The 24,261-nt window shown below is 48.0% G+C and overlaps 1 protein-coding gene across 11 annotated transcripts in view; it reads left to right on the forward strand.

Annotated features, from left to right (window-relative positions):
* Positions 1-24,261, forward strand: part of PUM2 (pumilio RNA binding family member 2) — a 107,856-nt gene that overhangs the window by 48,012 nt on the left and 35,583 nt on the right. For all 11 annotated transcript variants that reach the window (XM_060233518.1, XM_060233520.1, XM_060233522.1 and 8 more), the window contains exons 9-10: positions 13,966-14,108; positions 19,793-19,931. In XM_060233518.1, the coding sequence (XP_060089501.1) occupies positions 13,966-14,108; positions 19,793-19,931 (282 nt within the window). The remainder of the gene's footprint in view (positions 1-13,965; positions 14,109-19,792; positions 19,932-24,261) is intronic.

Consider the following 24,261-nt stretch of genomic DNA (forward strand, 5'->3'; position numbering starts at 1 on the left):
TGTGAGCCGCTCTGAGACTCTTCGGAGTGGAGGGCGGGATATAAATCCAATATCATCTTCTTCTTCTTCTACAGCCTTTCAGTTAATTAGAGTGGCCATCTCACCTTCTCTCTCCCTACCGCTAGCACTCACTATGTGCTCATAGATCTAAGAGAATTAGTTGTTTGGCTTAGCTTTTTACTGTCAGGTGAAGATGGCATAGGGATTTAGGAGCCCAAGGGAAGTGGTGGTTGAAACATCAGCATCATCCAACCACAATATGAAAATACAAGAGCACTTAATTATCTTCTTCGTGGTCTCTGTGCTTCACACCCATACGCATGCTCCCGGGATGGCGCAGAGTCCCGCCAGTTCCTTTTTGACTGCTGTGTCAGACAGTTGCGTCTCGGCTTCTCCGGTCAGTATTTACCTTTTTTTCCCTTACCGGGTACTTTTTGTGGTTAGTTGTTGAATAGTTAATAGTTTTTTTTTTTAAGTTGTTGTTAGTAGTAGTTAGGGTTTCTGACCCTTCAGGGTCTCCCCCTTTTTTCTTCCCGCCTTTTCCTATTGCTTCTATAGAAAAGCACTGGGTTTTTTTTAAAATGTTGTCGCCAGTGCGGGAGTAAGATTTCGCCTCCGGATGGACATTCTTTGTGTTTGCTGTGTTTGGGGGAAGGTCATCAGGTTGAATCCTGTCACCACTGCTCCAAGTTTTCGAGGCAAACCAGAAAAACACAGAGCGGCCAGACTTTCGGCAGCCTTATTAAAATCAGCCTTGACTCCACAAATGGCAGCTTTGACGTTGACAGCGACCTCTGCTTCGACACCGAAGTCGCCATCGATGACGAATCAGCAGAATCTTCTTCGTGGTCTCTGTGCATCACACCAATGGGAGAGGCGCCGGCGCCGACCCTGATCGGTAAACTTCAAAAGCTGCGGATTTCCGTGCCTCCGTCCCAGCGCGCATGCGCAGACCCCCCCACTGCTCATGCTCGCCAAGATGAGAGCGGACATCCCGCCAGTTCTCTTCTGACCGCCGCGCTGATGGGTTGATCTTTTTGCTACGGTCGGTGAACTTTGTTGGACTTTGTCCTAAATTGTTAGAAATAGTTAGTGTTAGCTGTTAGTGTTTGTTAGTTTAGTTAGATGGAGTTAGGTTTGTTCGTCCGGAGTGTGGGGTGAGTTTTTCCGCCCTTTGGGGCACACCCCCCCGTGCTCTCGGGCCTTCCACCCATTTTTCCTACCCCTCGTATGGAAAAGCGGTGGGGTTTCTTCCGTCGCTGCTCGAAGTGCGGAAGCAAAATCGTGCCGCCGGACGGCCATTCTCTGTGCCTGCTGTGCCTGGGAGAGCAGCACAAGCCGGACTCTTGCATTCATTGTGCCAAGTTCTCGAAGCAAATGCGGAAGAACAGGGCGGCACGGCTGGCGGCAGCGCTCATGGAGAAAGCACTATCACCACGTGCGCTCTCCACCGATCAAGGGCAACCTTCGGCTGAACTGTCGACACCGAAATAGGTCCCTCCGACGCCGATCGCCCTCGCAAGCGCTCAGGCTCGGTAGGTGCATCGAAGTCCTTGATGCCGGCAAAGAAGCACAAGGAGGACAAGGGGTCACATGCTGAAAAGTCGAAAAAGCGTAAGAGGACCGACAAGCCTAAGCACAAGCCTGCTTCGCAATCCTCGCCCGCATCGTTTTCCGAGTCTTCGACGCCGGTCGTCCCGCCGCTAAAGCTCTTCGCCACAACTGTTCGTCGGTTAAGCCCACCACCGCTTACCTCGATGTCGACTCAGCTGGTCATCTCCGACTCCGAGATTGATTCAGCACAGCACGTTGATACCGACAGAAGCCCATCGGGCCGGCTCACGCCGAGGCAAAGGACCCCTCGTTCCCGTAGCCCTCCCCGGGATCGACATCGGGACTCGCACCGGGATCGGTCTTCGAGCAGCTGCTCTCCTCGCTACCAGAAGAAAGATCCATCTCCTCATCGGCCAGTGTCGCAGATTCCTTGGGATCAGCGGCAATGGTAGTACCTCTATGGTGCTTGCCCGATGCAACCCCCGTTCCCTTGGTTGCCACCAGGGCAGATGGACTGGGATCAGGCTTCGGAGTCTTCCTATCGATCCCGGATGTCCTGTAGAACCCCTTGACGTGCGCCTTCCACCACGGTGTCGAAACCGCCCGAGGTCGAGCATCCGGATCGGCATCGAGAGCCAGAGCGGCATGCCTCCCCGGAGAAGCCAAAGACGACACTGATGGTTTGGTGGACGTCACCGCCTCGGCGTCAGCCGTCTGAGCAGGCAGAATCGCCTGAAGCATCTCCCAGGTCATTGAGGGAGTCGTCACTGGAAGAACAAGGGGCCTCTTCTACAGGTGAACCTTCTCCACCAGAAAAGACCACGGAGGATCATCCCATCTCTCCCTCCGAAGACCTTAAGTCCTATGGGGACTTGATTAGAAGGATGGCGCAGGCGCTGTCCTTACCAACAGTTCAGCCTCAGCCCGTGGTCATGGACAGTGTTTTTGATATTGTCCAAAGGGACACCTCGACGGCAGTTGCTCTGCCCATCACCAATGTGATGCTTCATACGGCAAAATCGTCCTGGGACAAGCCTGCGTCCACGCTGGTATCTTCGCGCCAGCTGGACCACATGTATCGCCTGCAAGAAAATACAGCGGAGTTCCTGTATATGCACCCTTAGCCCAACGCAGTTGTGGTATCATCTTCATCCAAAGCAAAGAAGACGCATTCGACTCCCCCTGATAAGGAGGGGCGGAAGCTGAATGCTATGGGGCGGCGATTATACTCCACTGGGTCGCTTGGGGTGAAAATTGCGAACTATTTGGCATGTATGGGCAGGTATCAATATACCCTGTGGGATCAGATCTCGCCAGTCCTGAACACTCTGCCGGAACAGAGTAGATCATAAGAACATAAGAGAAGCCATGTTAGATCAGGCCAATGGCCCATCCAGTCCAACATTCTGTGTCACACAGCGGCCAAATATATATATATATATATATATATATATATATATATATATATATATATATATACACACACACACACACATACACACATATATATATACACATATATATATACATATATATACACACACACACATACACACTGTGGCTAATAGCCACTGATGGACCTCTGCTCCATATTTTTATCTAACCCCCTCTTGAAGGTGGCCATGCTTGTGGCCGCCACCACCTCCTGTGGCAGTGAATTCCACATGTTAATCACCCTTTGGGTGAAGAAGTACTTCCTTTTATCCGTTTTAACCTGTCTCCTCAGCAATTTCATCGAATGCCCACGAGTTCTCATATTGTGAGAAAGGGAGAAAAGTACTTCTTTCTCTACTTTCTCCATCCCATGCATTATCTTGTAAACCTCTATCATGTCACCCCGCAATCGACGTTTCTCCAAGCTAAAGAGCCCTAAGCGTTTCAACCTTTCTTCATAGGGAAGGTGTTCCAGCCCTTTAATCATTCTAGTTGCCCTTTTCTGAACTTTCTCCAATGCTAAGATCGATCCTGAAGAAGTTGCAGAAGGAGGGGATTGCCCTTGCAAAGCAGCAACTGAATTCCGCAAAGCATTCAGGTGATGCTTGTGCCAAAACTCTCACGACAGCCATCTCCCTTCGTAGGCATTCATGGCTACGCTCCACCGCCCTGCAACCTGATACGCAGGTGTATATTGAAGATCTCCCGTTCAATGGCACAGGCCTCTTTAGCGCCACCACGGACTCGGTCCTCCAGGAGATGGATAAGAGTATAAAGACGTCCAGGAACCTGGGGGTCTCCACCTCTCGTCCTCAGGCGAAGCGGTAGTGGCCGCGACAGTGGCAGAAAAAGCCTTATGCCAAGTCTGAGAGGCAGTGGCGTCCTAAGTCAGCGACCACCTTTTCACGGCCTCAGTACCAGCCAAAACAAAAGTACTCGCCGTCCTCTGCGCAGGCTCCAAGGCAGAAGGGTGCAAAGCAGCACAAACAGGGCCTTTGACTCCCCACTCCCTGCTCGTCCCCATGGGGACACGGACTCTATCCGCCTGTTTCGCTTTCTTCCAGCCTGGTCCCGTATCACCTCAGACCAGTGGGTCTTATCTGTAATCCAATGGGGGTACGAGATAGAATTTTTCCAGCATCCCCCTACCCCGACTTTCGCCTACACTGCACCCTCCCTTACTCTTCTGGAAGAGGTTCAGTCCGTTCTCAAGCAGGCCATCAAGGAGGTCCCGAAGGATCAACGTAGCCGTGGGTTCTACTCCCGCTATTTTGCTGTCCCGAAGAAGGACGAGGGCCTACGCCCGATCATGGACCTTCGGGGTCTCAACGAATTCATCCGTTACAACAAGTTTCGGATGACCTCCCTGCCCTGCATCCTTCCGCTGCTGGATCACGGGGAATGGATGGCCACTTTAGACCTGAAAGACGCTTACTTTCATGTTTCCATTCACCCCCGGCACCGCAAGTTCCTGCGCTTTACGATCGGCAACGCCCACTTCCAGTACAGGGCCCTGCCCTTTGGTCTGTCGACGGCCCGAGAGTGTTTACAAAAACGATGGTCGTCATTGCCGCCCATCTAAGGCTCCAAGGGATCTCCCTATTCCCGTACATAGAAGACTGGCTGATAGTGGCGGGGACAAGGAAGGCTCTGCTTCAGCACATCGACGTCACTCTCGCTTTGTTGTCAGACCTGGGGCTCCAGGTCAACTGGAAAAAGTCGCACTTCCAACCATCGCAGAGGGTGCAGTTCATCGGCGCGGTGCTGGACACTGTAGCTTGCAAGGCGTTTCTCCCAGTGGATCAAGCGGAGGCCATTGTTCAGGCAGTTCGCTCCCTACAACACGATCCATCGGTTCCTGCGCGCCGGATTGAGCGCCTGCTGGGGCTCATGGCAGCCACCACTTCGGTCATGCCGAATGTGAGGCTTCGCATGCGGCCACTCCAGCTGTGGTTCCTCCAGGAGTTCCGGTGCAACTTCGACTCCCCGAATCGGTACCTGACTGTTCCTCCAGAGGTGTTAGCGGATCTCAATTGGTGGGGGCAGGACAGCAACTTGACGGGAGGGGCGCCCTTCCACAGACCACAGCCGTCTGTGACGATCACGACAGATGCGTCCCTTTGGGGATGGGGCGCGCATGCGCTGGGCCTGTGCGTTGAAGATCGGTGGCCGGCCCATCAATCTCTTCAGCACATCAGTTACCTGGAACTGTTGGCCATTTTCCACGCCGTTCAGTCGTTCCAGACGCTCATCAGGGAATGGGTGGTGGCAGTCCTTACAATACGACCGCCATGGCCTACATAAATCGTCAAGGGGGCACAGTGTCCCGCAGACTCTGCCGGCTGGCGATGACGATTTGGGAGGCCTGCATAGCCCTAGGGATATCGCTGCTTGCAACCCACCTTCCAGGTGTTCAGAACACCTGGGCGGACTTTCTCAGCAGGGGGGGAGCATCGCTCCACAGATGGGAGCTCAAGTGGAAGTTCCTAGAGCCCGTGTTTCATCTGTGGGGAGCACCCACACTGGACGTCTTTGCGACTCGGGACAACAGAAAATGCGAGTCGTTCTGCACCAGGGGCGGTGTGGATCCGATGTCCCTCGGGGACGGGCTCCTGGTCCCTTGGGTGCACCACAAGGTGTATCTCTTCCCCCCTTTGCCGCTGATCACCAGGGTGGTGCAGAAGCTCCTCCGGGAGAAGCTGGTGGGCATCTTGGTGACGCCGTGGTGGCCGAGGCAGCAATAGTTCCCGTTAGTCCTCCGTCTTGCCTGCGGGACGTTCCACCACTTCCCAGGTTCCGGACCTGCTGCTGTCGCACCAGGGGCGGGTGGTGCCCCACGATGTGCCCCACCTGAAGTTAACAGCCTGGCATCTGGACGCTCGCAGTTATCGGAAAGAGCTCGGTTCGTGATTTTGAGCAGCCGGAAGCCTTCGAGTCGACGTTCGTACGCCTACAAGTGGTCGAAGTTCGTTCAGTTCTCTACGAGCAAGGGGCTGGAGCCGCGGGCGGCGGTCCTCTCTGTAGTCTTTGACTTCTTGCTGTCCCTGCTGGACCGCGACTTGGCGGCTTCCTTGGTGAGGGTATACCTGGCGGCCATCTCGAGTGAGCACGTGCAGATCGACGGTCATTCGGTCTTCGCCCACCTGGAGACTAAGAGGTACCTCAAGGGAATCACCCATTTGTACCCGTCAGTGCGGATGCCCGCGCCATCCTGGGACTTACCTTTGGTGCTCAAGGCCCTGAAGGGCAAACCGTTTGAACCTATGGCTACCTGTTCGCACCAGCTGCTGGCATGGAAGACAGCGTTCCTGGTTGCAGTCACGTCAGCGAGGCGAGTGGGCGAGCTGATGGCGTTGAGGTGTGATAAGCCTTATCTTTGCTTCTCCCTGGAAAGGGTGGTGCTCCACCCTGACATCACGTTCCTACCCAAGGTGGTCTCCGTGTTTCACCTGAATGCAGAGATCGACTTACCCGTGTTCTTCCCGAACCCGTCGTCTGAGGTCGAGCAGCGGCTGCACGCCCTTGACGTGAAACGGGTGTTGGCGTTCTACTTACACCGTACGAAGCCCTTCCGACGAGATTCCCGGCTCTTTGTCTCTTACGTGGCTCCTTCTTTGGGTCGGAGGATCTCTTCCCAGAGACTGTCTAAATGGATTATTGGCACTATTAGACTGTGCTAGTTTCTCCGTAAGACGCCGCTTCCTGGACCAGTGCGGGCCCATTCTACACGAGCGGTGGCAACCTCGGCAGCGTTCATGAAAGGTGTTCCGCTGCAGGACATTTGCAAGGCTGCCACCTGGGCATCGGCACATACCTTCGTGTCGCACTATGCGCTGGATATGAGGCGGCGCCAGGACTCGGCGGTGGGCCGTGCTGTACTGCAGACTGTCTCTTGTTGATGGACTGTTGCGCCCTCCTCCAGGTATGTCCTTTGCTTGCTAGTCTCCCATTGGTGTGATGCACAGAGACTACGAAGAAGATAAACAGGTTTCCTACCTGTAACTGACGATCTTCGAGTGGTCATCTGTGCAGTCACACTACCTGCCCTCCTTCCCCTCCGCTGCCGGTCCATTGGGTGTGGGCTAACGCAGCGGTCAGAAGGAACTGGCGGGATGTCCGCTCCCGTCCTAGCGAGCATGCGCAGTGGGGGGGGGGGGTCTGCGCATGTGTACTGGGACGGAGGCGCGGAAATCCACAGCTTTTGGAGTTTACCGATCAGGGTCGGCGCCGGCGCCTCTCCCATTGGTGTGACTGCACAGATGACCACTCGAAGATCATCAGTTACAGGTAGGAAACCTGTTTTTCAATTCTTCCACACCAACTGCCCCCCCAAGCGTGTGGGCTCGGTGTTGGCTTCCGATCCTAAGAAGGCTAAGGGAGGAAAGGAGCGCTCCTCGCACGAGCCGAAGAAGCGGAAGGAGAAGAGACACAATGTCGATCAACATACTCCTTCCCCGCCACTGAAGAGGCGCTCGGACCTGACGATCGTGGAGCCAACACCACCAAAACGAATTCTGGTTTCCCCGTTATGATCGGAAAGCCCCTCGGGACCCAACGACCCGCAGCAGACGTCTTGCTCCAGCTCCAAACCCAAAGTCGATTTAACCCAGCGATCAATTTCACCGAAGGCTATGTCACATGACGGCACAGACTCCACTTCACCATTGGAGGTCGACACCTTTTGAATGAGGATTACATCGACACCGGTGGCCAAACTCGATGAGCGGGAGCAGCCCGACTCCTTTCGGCGATCGACTCTGCTACCGAACTGGGACTCCTGTCCATGGTCATACCCATTCGGTGGATTCTTGTACCAGACACCTTATCCTTGGTACCCTCCCCAGAACCCCGACTGGGACCAGCGTTCGGAAGGCTCCCATTGCTCCAGGGTGTTGTATTGCTCAGCTCCGGTCAAACCTTCGACGATGCCGGAATTGCGTCCGAGGACCAGTGCTTCCCAGTCTCGCATGCCAGAACACACTCCAGAAGTGCCGCATTTGTCTGAATGTATGGAGCGTAGTGATTCCTCCTCTGCATCGGTACCAGAGTCGGATGAAAAGCATCATTCTGAGCAATCTCCAGAGCAGAGGACTGTGGAGGATCTTCCCATCTCCCCCTCTGAGAATCTGAAGTCTTATGGGGAGCTTAAGAGACTGGCTCAAACTCTGTCATTGCCCATGGTGCAGCCTCAGCCTATAATCGATGATATGGTGTTTAACATCATCCAATGAGACACTTCCACACCTATAGTGCTGCCCATGACTAAGGTCATATAGCAGGCCATTAACGAGCCATGGGCAAAGCCAGCATCAACCCCCATTTCTTCCAGGAGGTTGGACCACATGTACAGGGTTCAAGAGCAAGGGGCTGAGTATTTATTTTGTCACCCTCGCCCCAATTCGGTCATGGTGGCATCGTTGTCTAAGGCCAAGAAGATCCATTCTGCGCCTCCTGACAAGGAGGGTAAGAGGCTGGACAATTTTGTCAGATGTTTCTACACTGCAGGTGCCTTAGGCATTAAAATATCCAATTATTTGGCATGCATTGCCAGGTACCATTACTCCCTATGGGAGCAGATTGCACCGCTCTTAACATCCCTGCCAGATGAAAAACAAGCCTCTGCAAGGAAGCTGTTGAAGAAGGGATTGCTCCTTTCGAAGCAACAATTGATAGTGTCCAAGCATATGGTCGACACTGCAGCCAAAACCTTGACGTCAGCAGTAACCTTACGTTGTTGCTCCTGGCTTCGTTCTACGGCACTATATCTAGATACGAGGTTGTGGGTTGAGGATCTTCCATTTGAGGGGGAAGGACTTTTTAGTTCTACCACAGACTCCGTCCTCCAAAAAATGGACAAAAGCATCAAGATGTCCAGAAATCTTGGGGTTCCTTCCACATCTCAGCCTAATCGACCTTGCCCAAATCCTAGACAATAGTCTAAGAAGCCATATCCACCCAAGTCACCGGAGAGGGCATGGAAACCTTGGACTCCGCAACAGGACAAGAGCCTTTATTCTGGGAGCAAATCAAAATTTTCGTCACCACCCTCACACTCCGCCAAATCTAAAGGTTCTCAGAACCCTAAACAGGGTCTTTGACTTTGGCCTTGTACCATCCACCCTTCTTTCCCCTCCTCAGAGCCTACACGCCTCTACAGTTTTCTACCAGCATGGAGGCTTATTACCACTGACAAATGGGTCTTGTCGATCGTAGATGAGGGTTATGCGATAGAATTTGTTCAGCTTCCCCCCATGTTCAAAATTAGTCATCACTCATCCTACACCGGTCCTGCTGGAAGAAGTTCAGAACCTCTTGACCAAGCAAGCAATAGAACCGGTTCCACCTCCCTTCAGGGGGAAAGGGTTCTATTCGAGGTATTTCGGGGTTCCCAAAAAGGATGGTGGGCTCCACCCAATTATGAACTTGCGGGACTTGAACATCTTCATATCCTACCAGAAATTTCAGATGCTCATACTGCAGAACATTCCACCTCTGATCAAGGAAGGGGATTTGATGGCCACATTGGACTTGAAGGATGCCTATTTCCATATCGACATCCGGCTGAGCCACAGGGCTTTCCTCAGGTTTGCCATAGGACCCAGACCATTACCAATACAGGAGTCTCCCATTCGGACTTTATACAGCGCCCAGGGTTTTTACAAAGACGATGACGGTGGTAGCAGCCCTCCAGCGTTTGCAGGGTGTAGTCGTCTTCCCTTATATAGATGATTGGTTGGTCGTGGCCAGTTCCAAGCCTCAGCTTCTCACCCACCTCACTCTGACCCTCAGTCTCCTTCAGGACTTAGGTCTTCAGGTGAATTTCGCGAAGTCACATCTGATGTCACCCCCATCTTTAAAAAGGGTTCCAGAGGAGATCCAGGAAATTACAGGCCAGTCAGTCTGACTTCAATACCGGGGAAGTTGGTAGAAACCATTATCAAGGACAGAATGAGTAGGCACATTGATGAACACGAGTTATTGAGGAAGACTCAGCATGGGTTCTGTAGGGGAAGGTCATGCCTCACTAACCTGCTACATTTCTTTGAGGGGGTGAACAAACATGTGGACAAAGGAGACCCGATAGATGTTGTTTACCTTGACTTCCAGAAAGCTTTTGATAAAGTTCCTCATCAAAGGCTCCTTAGAAAGCTTGAGAGTCATGGAGTAAAAGGACAGGTCCTCTTGTGGATCAAAAACTGGCTGAGTAATAGGAAGCAGAGAGTGAATATAAATGGGCAGTCTTCGCAGTGGAGGACGGTAAGCAGTGGGGTGCCGCAGGGCTCGGTACTGGGTCCCATGCTCTTTAACTTGTTCATAAATGATTTAGAGTTGAGAGTGAGCAGTGAAGTGGCCAAGTTTGCGGATGACACAAAATTGTTCAGGGTGGTGAGAACCAGAGAGGATTGTGAGGAACTCCAAAGGGATCTGTTGAGGCTGGGTGAGTGGGCGTCAACGTGGCAGATGTGGTTCAATGTGGCCAAGTGCAAAGTAATGCACATTGGGGCCAAGAATCCCAGCTACAAATACAAGTTGATGGGGTGTGAACTGGCAGAGACTGACCATGAGAAAGATCTTGGGGTCGTGGTAGATAATTCACTGTAAATGTCAAGACAGTGTGCATTTGCAATAAAAAAGGCCAACGCCATGCTGGGAATTATTAGGAAGGGAATTGAAAACAAATCAGCCAGTATCATAATGCCCCTGTATAAATCGATGGTGCGGTCTCATTTGGAGTACTGTGCGCAGTTCTGGTCGCCGCACCTCAAAAAGGATATTATAGCATTGGAGAAAGTCCAGAAAAGGGCAACTAGAATGATTAAAGGGCTGGAACACTTTCCCTATGAAGAAAGGTTGAAACGCTTAGAGCTCTTTAGCTTGGAGAAACGTCGATTGCGGGGTGACATGATAGAGGTTTACAAGATAATGCATGGGATGGAGAAAGTAGAGAAAGAAATACTTTTCTCCCTTTCTCACAATACAAGAACTCGTGGGCATTCCATGAAATTGCTGAGCAGAAAGGTTAAAACGGATAAAAGGAAGTACTTCTTCACCCAAAGGGTGATTAACATGTGGAATTCACTGCCACAGGAGGTGGTGGCGGCCACAAGCATAGCCACCTTCAAGAGGAGGTTAGATAAAAATATGGAGCAGAGGTCCATCAGTGGCTATTAGCCACAGTGTGTGTGTGTGTGTGTGTGTGTGTGTGTGTATATATATATATATATATATATTTGGCCACTGTGTGACACAGAATGTTGGACTGGATGGGCCATTGGCCTGATCTAACATGGCTTCTCTTATGTTCTTATGATGCCCTCAAGAAGGGTGCAATTCATTGACGCGATTCTGGACACCACGCGTCAATTAGCCATCCTCTCAGAGGGCAGAGCATCGGACATTATTTCTCTGATTTCTCATCTGCAACTCCAAAAAAGAGGGACATTATTTCAGTTTCAGCGTCTCTTGGGGTTGATGGCAGCCACCACGAATGTTCTTCGTTTCGCAAAGTTTTGCATGAGGACACTACAGTTGGGTTCCTAAAGTGCTTCAATCCGTTGCTCGATTCTCAGCGAAGGTCCGTACCCATTCCTGTGTTGGTTCTCCGCTCTCTGGACTTGTGGAAAGTATGAGAGCCAACCTTTGCCAAGGAGCCCCGTTCCAACTTCCGTCCCCATCGGAGACGATTCTAACAGATGCCTCTCTATGGCGATGGGGGACCCATCTGCACGAACTGAATGCCGGTGATCCATGGACCCTTTCTTTCGCACAACAGCATATCAACTACCTGGAGCTGACTGCTATCAGATTAACCCTCACTTCTTTCAGGCCCCTGTTGGAAAACAAGACTGACGGACAATACTACTGCTATGGCCTATGTCAACAGACAAGGGGGCACGGTCTCAAGAAAGCTGTGCGCTTTAGCGATGAGCCTGTGGGAGGATTGCATCCAAGCAAACATCTTTGTGGTGGCCACTCATTTGCCAGGAGAGCTCAATGTGAGGGTGGACTCTCTAAGCAGAGGGGCAGTGGCTCCTCACGAGTGGGAAATGAACTGGCAGGTTCTGACTCCCATATTCGAACTCTGAGGACATCTACAGATGTTTTTGCTACTGTGCAGAATCACAAGTACCCTCACTACTGCTCCAAAGGGGGGGAAGGGCCAGGGTCTCTGGGGGATGGCCTCCTAGTTTCATGGAGGAGCAAGTTCCTCTCTCTTTCCCCCCCATTATCTCTCCTCAGCAGAGTGCTCCACAAGATACAGCGGGAGAGACCGGAGTGCATTCTGATTGCTCCCTGGTAGCCCAGGCAGAACTGGTTTGCAATTCTCCTGTCTCTGGGAAGGGGATCGGTATTGCATGCTTCCTCCGGAACCAGACCTCCTACTAGCTCAGGGAGAAGGGTCCCTGTTTCATCACAATTTCCCTCATCAAGTTAACTGCTTGGAGGATCAGCTTCCAGCTTTCTCCGGCAGGATCAGACACGTCCTACTGAATAGTAGGAAGCCTTCGACTCGCCGCTTTTACAGCAGCAAGTGGGCGAGGTTTACTAAATTTGTCCAGGAACGGGGTGTGCTAGCCCAGAGTGCTGGACTGGAACTTGTTTTTGAGTTTCTTTTATCCCTGGTGGATGCTGGCCTTAACCACTCTTCTATTAGGGTTTATTTGGCTGCGATCTCAGCCCACCATGCCTGGTGGAAGGAAAGTCTGTGTTCACCCACAAGCACACTAAACGTTTCCTGCAGGGTCTACTGCGGTTATATCCTTCCTCCAGAGTGCTTCCCTCTTCCTGGGACCTTACTTTGGTGTTGGGTAGGCTTGCGGGGAAACTGTTTGAGCCCTTAGCCTCCTGTCCCTTGCATTTGTTATCATGGAAGACTGCTCTTCGGGTTGCTGTTATCTCGGCTAGATGAGCGGGTGAACTGGCGGCTTTGCGCTCTGACCCTCCTTACATCACCTTCCATATTGACGGGGTATCCTTAGCACCGGATGTTGCTTTCCTTCCTAAGGTGGTGTCCAGTTTCCATCTGAACCTGGAGGTCACATTACCGGTGTTCTATCCCTTGCCCTCCTTGACCGAGGAGCGGAGGCTGCACTCGCTGGATGTTAAGCGAGCCTTATTTTTCTATTTGCATCACATGAGGAGTTTTCGCAGAGACCCTCATTTGTTTGTTTCTTATCTGCCCCCTAATTTGGGTCATAAGATTTCGTCTCAGAGACTGTCTAAATGGATTTCGGAGGCTATTAGACTGTGCTACATGTTGGCGAAGCGGCCTCTGCCGGGTCTCATCCGTGCCCATTCTACTAGGGCGCCGGCTACTTCCACAGCATTCCTTAAGGGTAACTCCTTAGCTGACATCTGTAAGGCAGCTACCTGGGTGTCTCCTCACACATTCATGAGACACTACGCCCTTGACGTCCAGAGGCATCATAGAGCGCAACTGGGCAGCCTGGTTCTTCAGTCTGTTCATTCGGCTTGACCACCAGCTCCCTCCTCCAGGTAAGCCTGGCTTGCTAAACTCCCATGGGTGTGAAGCACAGAGACCACGAAGAAGATGAACAGTGCTTACACAAGTAGCCACCCACATATCAAATAATGCCGTGGGACTGTTTTAGCAGCTGGGCAGAAATCCCACTTTCGCCTGCTGCATGGTCCTGTTATAAATTGGAGGCCCTGAGGTAGCTGACACCTTGTCTAAAAAATCACCTTTGTAAAGGCTTTATTTTAAATAAAGGAAACATCAGCATTATGTGTTTAGCTAGATGGTTCCACTGAGTGAAACAATTAGTTTGGATGATACTCAGATCAAAAGAGGAGCAAAGGTGCTGATTATCAGTAGGCAGGTCTCAACTTTAGTGTGTTATGATCCCTTTAGTCATTTGAAGTTTGCATTGTAACCAGGACTCTCATGTGTACTTCTAATACACATTTTCAAAATTATGTGCAGCTGACCAAAATGCTGGTGGGTTTTCTTTTCAGGACCAGCAGTGGTTCCTCCTCAGTATTATGGCGTTCCTTGGGGAGTGTATCCAGCCAATTTATTTCAGCAGCAAGCAGCAGCTGCAGCAAACAGCACAGCCAGTCAACAGGCTGCATCACAGGCACAGCAGGGACAGCAGCAGGTAAATTGGACAGAAATAAATTTCTCTGTCTACTTGTTCAGTTTGCCATGTTAATAGTTGGTACTATTGGGGAAAATTACTACCTTGTATAACTGCATGAGATCTTTACATTTTTTTTTGCTGGACTGTAGCTTGTAAATGGACTAAGTGTAATTTCTTCAGCATTAATTAGAATTTCAAATGGATCAGCAGTTTTCAATTTCTTTCCCAGGAAAAGAGCAGCTTAGTGTTTTGAAAGTTCCTCCCCTGATTTAAGAAAACCTAAGTCTGAAAAAGCAGGGCCTTTATTGAACTAGAGGAGGAGGGGCCTCTCCCTTCAGTCTCCAGGTGTCTTCCCCTCTTTATTACAGAAAGCATGTTCCAGGTGAGCTTTGCACTTGCAAGCCTGTAGATTGACACTTATAAAACAGCCCTACCTAGCCTCCTTCTGCAGCCCATATCTGAAGGGAGTGAAATCGGGCTGCCACCATATAAAACGCCCCTGGCAGTATAGAGGATCATCATTACTTCTCTCTTTGCCTTTAGAGCAGGGGTGACCAACGGTAGCTCTCCAGATGTTTTTTGCCTACAACTCCCATCAGCCCCAGCCAGCATGGCCAATGGCTGGGGCTGGTGGGAGTTGTAGGCAAAAAACATCTGGAGAGCTACCGCTGGCCACCCCTGCTTTAGAGGATCAGAAGCAGGCCACCACCTAACAACAGGTGTAAAGGAGCCTGCAGCAGTATTCTAAACCATGGTAGTCTGTGCAGTGCTAGATCATGAAATCTCAAGTAATGCTCTCAAAAATACCATAAGCAAGAGTTCATGTGGAACTCTTCATGTGGAGTTCATGTTTCTTGAGGAGTTCATGTTTCTTCAATATGCTTTCAAAAATCAAGGGATTGTCACCTAGAACAGGAAGCTCATTTAATTATTCACAACATGTCAGAATAGTCTCTGTGACTCAAGATTATTGAATAAATTAACATTCTATTTTGTTTAATACTGACAGCAAACAAAGCCATTGTGTAGGTGACAGATTTGTCCCAGTCACATGGAAAAGGCTTTTCATGATCTATGACAATTTAGTAAAATATCTTGATAGAAAATGTGCTGTAGGGTTCTTGTTATGGACAGTACAAAATGTAGTGGGTTGGTAGTCCTCAGTTATGTTTAGATGCCATGTATCTACTGGTGAGATATTGTTGAAGCTATTATCTAAAAATTCACCTTTGTAAAGGCTTTATTTTAAATAAAGGAAACATCAGCATTATGTGTTTAGCTAGATGGTTCCATTGAGTGAAACAATTAGTTTGGATGCTACTCAGATCAAAAGAAGCATATCTGCCAAATTTTACTTTATTTTCCTTGCTTTTTGACGTTCCGTCGTAATCAGCATCAGCAGATAAGTCTCCCTTTCAACATTAGATCTTCATGCAGTTTTGTGACCAGCTTTCAACTAACTGCTCAGTAGCATATGGCATATTGTTAAACAATGGTTATCTGTACTACATTTTCAGGATAAACCTAAATATTACAAAATAATGGACACCAGCTTTTCAGTTATCCAGAAATCTTCATTAGGCTTGACATCATATCCCCTCTCTAAGGAGGATGGGGATACAACATAGAATATACAAGGACCCACATTTGCCTGAACTTTCTCCTTGTTTAAAATGGAGATCAGGTGTAGCAGACTTAATTGGGTTGCATTGGATTTCATATTGCCTTTGAATTTATAAATGCTTTCACTTCATCCACAGTCCCTTACAAAGAAACCTGTGAGCTCCAGGTTGAATTGGGTAGGGCTCTGATGAATAGCGATGAGCACAAACCTAAAAATCCTGGTTCAGTGTTTAGGGCAGCACCCAAATCCTGAACCAAACCGATCCAGAAATGCCCCAAACTGGCCAGGAAGGGTTAAATGACTGCCATTTCACTTCCCCCTGCTTTGAAGTGGATGGGGTGTGAAACTGATGGGTTTAATGGCTCACAGCCATTGAAACCTAACAGCTGGTGGGTGGACCCACCCTGCTGTTAGGTTTAAATGGCTGCCAGCAATTTCACTAGTTGGTTTTGCTTCCCCCCACTTCCAAGGTCAGCTGCAGACCTGCATTGCTCAGCTGTTAGGTTTAAATGAACCAAACAGCCAAACCGGATAAAAGTAAGCATTTCACATTATTTAAGAATATTTCCAAGGAATATAACCTCAGATAGATATAGTAGATTCAAGTTGTAATATCACATTACCGAAAGCCCAACTCCAACTGGCTAGATTAATCCAGTTTCAAACCATGGAACTCCCATGTTCTCACTTCCATTTGTAATGCTTGAAGCAAAACTGAGCACTTGGAGGTTTAATTGATCATGGTAGAGCAGATAAACACACACACACACACACACACTCCTCATCAAAGTGACACAGTCAGAGGGATTGAGACATTCCTAAACATAGAATACTTAGGTTCTCTCTGTCATATTTGTGTAACTACTTTAAGAAATGCAAAAAGAACTTAATTTTTACTTTTGCAGTAGCTCCTTTTGACAGTCCTTTTAGAAGATGTTCAGAAGCTAAGTCCAAAGAAAGTAAGGATAAATATAGGAGTTTGTGTGTAAGAAAGTAAACCTAGTAAATCTTTCCCAGACTGTTATCTGGACCATCAGGCAAGATGTCTTTATTATTTAGAAGCCAGTTAGAAAAGAAAGATTGGCTTGGCCTTTGTTTCACCTCATTGAGATGAAAACTCCACCTTAATTGTATTTGCAAACTCTACTTTGAATTTTCCTTTCTGTCTGGGCAAACCCAAAATACCACTAAAATACACTTTGGCTGCTTATGTGTCCCAGAATGCAAGTTGTACTGGTTTAAGGCCTCAGATTTGTCTCTTTCACTTTTAACCCACAGCTTCCTTATATAGGCCTTCGTCACCCTGATCCAAATCAGGGTCTGGTTGTAAGTGGGAGTTACCTAGGCATTTTCTTAAGATCTATAATGTTCTTTTTGTTATAGATAGGAGGACTGTTCATTACTGATCTACTTCTGATGGTCTGCCAGCTTAGGATCACTATTCTCTGCTGCTGATTGTGGTTCAAGCCTCATAGCTGCCACATGTGCTAGAAATTAGGGCTGCTGAACCAGTTCTTTTCCTGGACTTAATCACAGAGTTGGAAGGCACCTCCAGGGTCATCTGTGTTCTCTGAAGTGCTGAAGAAAATAGAGGGGGCACGATCTATGTTAGCTGTGAAGGTCAGCCCTTTTAATCTCTTTTCCTCTCAGAGATGGGAAATCATCAAAGCTTACTTCATATCCATCAAGAAGTGGGGATTTGATTAGTTACAGGAATCAACTAATCTCCATTTTGACAACTTCTTGGTTACCATGGTCTTTGCTAACATTCTACTGGCATCTGCATATTGATAGACTGATGACTAGTCCTCTGAAGATTTTTGTACCCATAGTTGAATCAGCACTAGTAATAGGAGGGACACCTGTTCTGGAATGTACTTTCCCTGAAGAGAGTGGGAAGAAATAGAAGACTTTGAATTTCTGTCCATGTGCTGATTTAACAGTTCACCGTGGTTAACCTTAAATGAGGAGAGCTCATATGCGAGCAGTTTAAAACATCATTAGATCAGGAATGTTGTATCTGCATCAGATCTTAGCATGTTCAAGTAGTTAATCATACTCCCATCTTATGAACCTCAGTTTTTGTGTATTATTTTGGGAAAAGTATGACTGCATAAGGCTTTGTATCCTCTCTTTTTCTTTTTAAACTTTTTGTACCTGGAGCTGCTACCTCACAGCCTCCCTCCATGATGTGAGAAGAGACTTCTCTGTCCTTTTGTGTCTCTCACCACTGGTCATTTTCTTTTAAGTTGCCTGTTGCAACAGTTGAGTTAGTTGTGTACTAGGACTTCCTTGTGCCTAGGACTTCCTCGACTTCAGTGTCTTCAGAATGAAGTGAGAGGCCAATCTTCCTCCAAATCAAACACTGAGATCACCTTCCCATCCCCAGTTGGTACTTTTCTCAATACTAGCGTCCCTTCTGCACCACAGAAAAAATTAGAATCATTGGTACATTCAGAATCCCTCTTTTCACCTGTGGTCTCCTTACCCTTGAGTCATATTTTGGCTGATTTGTTAATCATTTTAGTGTACAACTGTAGAATGGATCATTCATGCATAATGCTTAGTGCTTTTGGGGAGTAGCAGTATAACTATTCTTACGTTTATTTTTGATGAATTCTTTGAGAGGGAAGTAATCCCAACTCTTTTCCTATTACTGGAAAAGATGCAGGAATGTTTTTGTTTCAAAAATGTTATTTTATTTGAGTAGTATAATGCTTTGTAATAATTATAGAAGTTTAAAAGGGTATTCACCTAAGTTAACATATATTCTCTGCTTGAATTCTTACACATCAATACAAATAATACTCAGTACATTTTAGTTATGATGTAATATTTCCAGGCTCCCATAATCATGGTTGGAGATAAAGAACATGCTCTTTGTTTCCTCTCGTGTTTTTGGAGCAAATCAGTGATAGCATCAACATCCACACAGATATAATGCTAGCTATGGTTTCCTCAAACTGGAGTTTGCAGTCATGGCTAGAAGTGGATTTGCAAAGTTTTGTTTGAGCTAACTAACCACTGTTAGCTAGATCCAGTGTGCAGACTTAAAAGTGCACCATGGTTAACCTTAAAGGGGGAAGGAGAGTTCACATGTGAGCAATTAAAACATTAGATCAGGAATGTTATGTCTGCATCAGATCTTAGATAGCTGATTCAGTGGTCTTTAAGAATCTACTGGTCACATGAAACAAAAAGTAATAAAAAGATAGCAACCTTTTGAGTGCTTACTTTTTATTTTATTTGTTAGAATAATTATTTTACCTGTATAGATGCCTGATCATAAAATATTGACAGCTAGTCAGGATATATTTCTTCTCAAGCTAAACATCTAAAAGGGAAGAAATATAATTTTTCTTCAAGTACGTAAAAGGAATGTGAAGGAAACAATTTTTGGATAAGGGTTTTAAAAGACCTGTACATGAATGTGCATTATCCAGGTAAAGAGATAGTACAGAAATACCATGAGGTTGAGAATGGGCTATCAGCTAAAGTGTGCTCCCTCCTTTGCATCACATTAATTCTCTCCGCCTCTCCGCGATGTTTTTTGTTATGTCTGCCCAAGTGCCGTGGTTAATAGGTTGCATACATAACAGGATTTGAAACCATGTCTCAAAACTGGTTTCAAACCCTAAATTAGGAGCTTTGGTTTGCTTGTTTTGACTGTGACTTGAGATCTTAACAATGAGCTATGGCTAATGGTAGTGAAGGGAGCACTGGAATAAGAACACGTGATGTCCCAACCACAGTTATCCCTAATTACTGTTTTATAACTAATCTTTAAAAGTTCTTTTACTTTTAAAATTCAGATACCTGGATTTGGCTATATATTTCTGTTGGGCTGTTTGCTATTCTGCACTGTTTATTAGTTCTGAATTATAGAAAGACTTAGACTTTGAATTTGTGTCCGTCACTCCATCAAAGTAATCTTTGCCTGCTGTAAACATTTTCCTGTTTATACTTATTTTAAAAATACAACCCCAGATACATTCAGTAGATGTTTCCATCATTTTTATAATTTCCAATTTTGTCCTTCAGATATTAAGCAAATAGTGTCACCATTGGTCTTTTGTAGGTTCTTCGTACTGGAGGAAGTCAGCGCCCGCTTACTCCCAATCAGGGGCAGCAGGGGCAGCAGGCAGAGTCACTTGCAGCAGCTGCGGCAACAAATCCAGCTTTGGCTTTTGGTCAGGGTCTTGCCACAGGCATGCCAGGTATATAACAATGAGTTAAGGAAACTAAGAATAGTTCTGAGATGAATAACCTAAAATCCTGTTGTGTTCATAATATACTGTTTGGATGTGATCTCTTTATCATGTGCTTTTTTGGTTAAAATTCTGACTTTCCACACAACACAAAATAACTACTCTTAGTGGGATATTCTAAATCAGAGGTTCACAATTATTGAATGCTGTCTTACATTTTTTAATTTAATGGGGCATTTTAAAAAAGATTTGTATGCTTGCTCTAAGGTTTAAGCATGAAATATAAGCCTTATAGTGTATTTGGTGAGGAAGGACTGATGGTTGCACTGGTTTAAACAGCTGGGACCATGAATTACCACTGGTTTTGGAATTAAATTGTAAACCATGAGGAAGAAATATGCTTTTATATGGAGCACATGGAGCTAGTGAGCATGTACAATATTGAAATGTAGAAAATTTGGCCATCATTTAGGCATTTATGCATACAAGTGTGTGATTTTGGATCCTCCATCTCTGTTTTTGGTACTCTGTTAAACAGGCTACCAATGAACTGTGATGATTACAAAAAGCACCTGGTGGATCCCAAGTATTCAGGTTTGTGCTACATAAAGTAGACAGGAGCACTCTTTTACCAAGATTTGAAATAGACACTAATTTCTTTTACCTCTCATTTCTGTAAAGACTGGAGCAAATATTACTTTTCCAGTCTCTTAAACTGTGGTTCAGAGTTATATAATGCTAAGTAAGAGTTTGTCTTCCTTAGAAATTAAAACCAAACTCAAAACCTAGTTGAGAGGGAATGCTGGTTAGCATTCATCATAGTCAAGGCTGATAGGACAATGGCAGGAAGAAAATGGTAAAAACATAAACCCTGTTGGATTAGACCAGTGATCTGTCCACTCCAGCATCCTCTTTCACACAGTGGCCAACCTGTTCCCCTTAACGTCCAAGAAACAGGGCATAGAGACCAAGGTTCTCCCCTGATGTTGCTTCCTTGCTCTGGGTTTCAGAGGTTTACTTCCTCCAAATGTGGAGGTTTACTTTCCTCATTACAGCTAAGAGCCGTTGATGGACCTGTTCTCCATGAATCTGTCTAATCCACTTTTAAAGCAATCTATACTAGTGGCCATCACTGCATCCACTGGTAATAAAGTCCACAAATTACTTGTTGAGTAAAATATTTCCTTCTGTCAGATGTGTTCCTTGTTGCCCCTCAACTTTATTGGGTGCCCCAGAGTTAATAGTATTATGGCAGGGGTGGCCAATGGTAGCTCTCCAGATGTTTTTTTGCCTACAACTCCCATCAACCCCAGCCATTGGCCATGCTGGCTGATGGGAGTTGTAAGCAAAAAACATCTGGAGAGCTTCCATTGGCCACCCCTGTATTATGGGAAAGGAGAGTGTTCATGTGCTGTGGAGGGGGGCATGGATGATTCTGCAGGCTACACCCAGTGAAGGGGTCATGGCTGCATAGGCACTGAGATAATTAAACATAAGGTTAGCTTCTTTTAAGCACACAGTCAGAAATTGGGAAGATAATGGCTTAGATCCAAAGATATACAGCGGGCTTGTACAGTGGGTTACCTTGCCACTTGCTCATTGTGGCTCCTTGAATCCTTCAAAATTTGCTCTTTACAGTTTGAAGAGTCCTCCAGAATGGCATGTGAGCTATAAGAGGATGGAATGTTTCCTTTGGCCACAAAAAGGAGGTACCTTGTACAAGAAATTCCTAGGATGTAAGCCATTATAATTATAATATTGTCCAGGTCTGGCAGCAAGGCTGCTGGAGGAGTCTGCACTGTGGCCCCACCAGCTGAGGTCCCACAAACTGTCTTCACGGCCCACCTGCTCCCAACCCTCAGGCGAGCCGACCAGCCCTGACAAGAAAACTTATGGGGCAGCAGAAGACAATGTCAGCTGGGACAAGGCAGCGAGGGCTGGTGGAGGTGGCACAGAGTTTACCTGGTGGTGGCCGAGGGAGAGGGAGTCGGCCAGTGCCGAGGCTCCCAAAACCAGGAAGCAGGAGGCCAGAAAAGCAGGCAGGTGTACCCAGAGGATTTGGGGAAACTGACAGTGGCACCAAACTTGGAGCCACCCCATCCTCTTCTAGCCAGGGCACTACTGGGGATGGAGGGAGGAGAAGGGAGGCAGGAAGGTGGAGCCCTCCCTCATCTAAGAGGTGGCCTCAGCCAATGAAAAAGGCCTGAGGGTGATGAGCAGGGACCAGCTCCACTGTGTGGGAATGAGTCAGACCCACAAGAGGGAGGAGGGGGATAAAAGGGGGTTTTAGTGAAGAGGCTGGGGAGGAACAATGCTGGGTGGCAGATTGTGTTCCAGCTGGGAGAAGGAGGAGCTGGGTGAGTTAACTCACTTCATTATTAATCTTCTGTGCCGTTCCACATGGGGACTGCGTACACACAGGCCTGCCTAGCAGTAGGTGGTTATAGCTGAAAGCTTCCAGAGGGGGTACTTCGCATAGAGCTGATGTCTTTTGCTCCACCCATAGCATATGCCCATGAGTGACAGTATCCCATACCCTCAGTTCCTCTTTTGCCAACAAAGGTGTAGGTTGTCTTCTGTCAAGTCTCTGATCTTGACCGTAGAAACTTCCTAATTTTTCTTTGCAGCTGGGGGAACCTTGCCCTATGATAGCACAGATGGCATTGTTTAAAAAGTGTGCTCTGTGTGGTGCAAAAATGGTTCAGACAGATGTGCAAAATTTTGCTTATTTCATTTGAGGAAAGAGCTCATTGTTACTTGATGCAAAGTCTGCCTGAAATTCACCCCAGGGAGACAGAGCCATGAAACTAAAAGCGGCCTTCTGGGAGAAGCCTCTGAAAGCCTCTGAGACATGAAATCCATGTCTTAAGACCAAGGTGACACTGACATTGATCAAGGTCTCAAGTTTGACCAAGTCAGCTTTCAGGTCCTCTCAGATCCGGTCTCAGTCATGCTCACCCCCTGAGCAGCATGCCTCATCACTACTCCCTGCCAAGAAGGCAAAGAAGGGGAAGGATAAACCAAAGGGTTTTCACACAGGTTCCAGGGGCAGATTTGGTCTCATATGAACAGCCCAAGGCACCTGCAGGCCAGGCATTGTCTGCTTCTTCCATTTTGTAAGGAGATGTTGATTTAGAGCAGGGCCGGCCCGATGCCCTGGGGCGCCCTAGGCAGACTTGCTTCCTTGGGCTCCCCCCTCAAAGTGCCGCCCGTGGCTCTGTGCCCACCCTTTACTCCCTGCGCGTTGTCCTGCCCAGCCCCCCGTGCTCCGCTCGCCTGCCCGCCACTGCTAAAAGCGGCGGCGCGCCGCTTGCTCCCTTCCCTCTGGGGCTCGCTGGCTAAAAGTACGCTTAGCTGGCTTCACAACCTGCGCGTTTTGTTAAGAGACAAAATGTGCAGGTATGAGCTGCAAAGCCGGCTAAGCTTACTTTTAGCCGATGAGCAGGGGGAAGGGAGCGAGCGGAGCGCTGCTGCTTTTAGCAGCGGCGGGCAGAATGCCTGGGGGGGGCAGGTGGGACACCGCGTGGGGGGGCAGGGCTAGCAGTGGGAAGGGGGGAGGGAGGCAAGCTTAAGCGCTTGCCTGGAGCACCGGTGGGGGGGAGAGATGAGAGCCCATTTTGCTGCCCCCCACCTCTCAGTGCCCTACGCAACCACTTAGTTTGCCTAGTGGGAGGGCCGGCCCTGATTTTGAAGTTCTTCCAGGACAACCTCAAATGGTGTCCAAATCTGAACAGTTGGTTCTGTGGATGCAATAGTATTCACCACCTTGATGGCCTTTGAACCCTTACCCCATGTCTCCTTGGTATCTGGAGTACTGGGAGGCTGATTTCCACAGATACTCAGATCCCAATGAGTTTCAGAAGCAGCCTTGTTTCAACCAGCCCTCCTTAACAGGCAGACAGCCACTGGTTCTGGAAGCTGAATCCGATAGATTGGCGTTGGATCCCAGCCCTGATGATCATGTTGATCATTCCTCCTCATTATCTGTTTGGAGGATTTTAGGATGCATAGAAAATAGCTTATCAGAATGGTACAATCTTTAGCACATAAGGTCTCCACAGCTGAAAATAAGGCCAAGGACAAAATCCTCAGTTGCTTATATTCTGACTATCCCAGTCTGATCATGTTCCCCATTTTTAAAAGTGTGGATGGCGTCACCCATAAAGTGTGGCAACATTTTGCATCAACTCAACTGAGCTCCCAGAGGGTCAAGCAGCTCTATAGAGTCATGAAAGAACCATTTAATTGTTTTTCAACACACCTACCTCCTTCATTAGTGGTGGATGACATGCAACCCAAGGGATGTCAGTGTTGCCCCAACTGATAAGGAGGAGGGGTG

This window comes from Heteronotia binoei, chromosome 1 (assembly GCF_032191835.1).
Source record: "Heteronotia binoei isolate CCM8104 ecotype False Entrance Well chromosome 1, APGP_CSIRO_Hbin_v1, whole genome shotgun sequence".
Classification (NCBI taxonomy): Eukaryota; Metazoa; Chordata; class Lepidosauria; order Squamata; family Gekkonidae; genus Heteronotia; species Heteronotia binoei.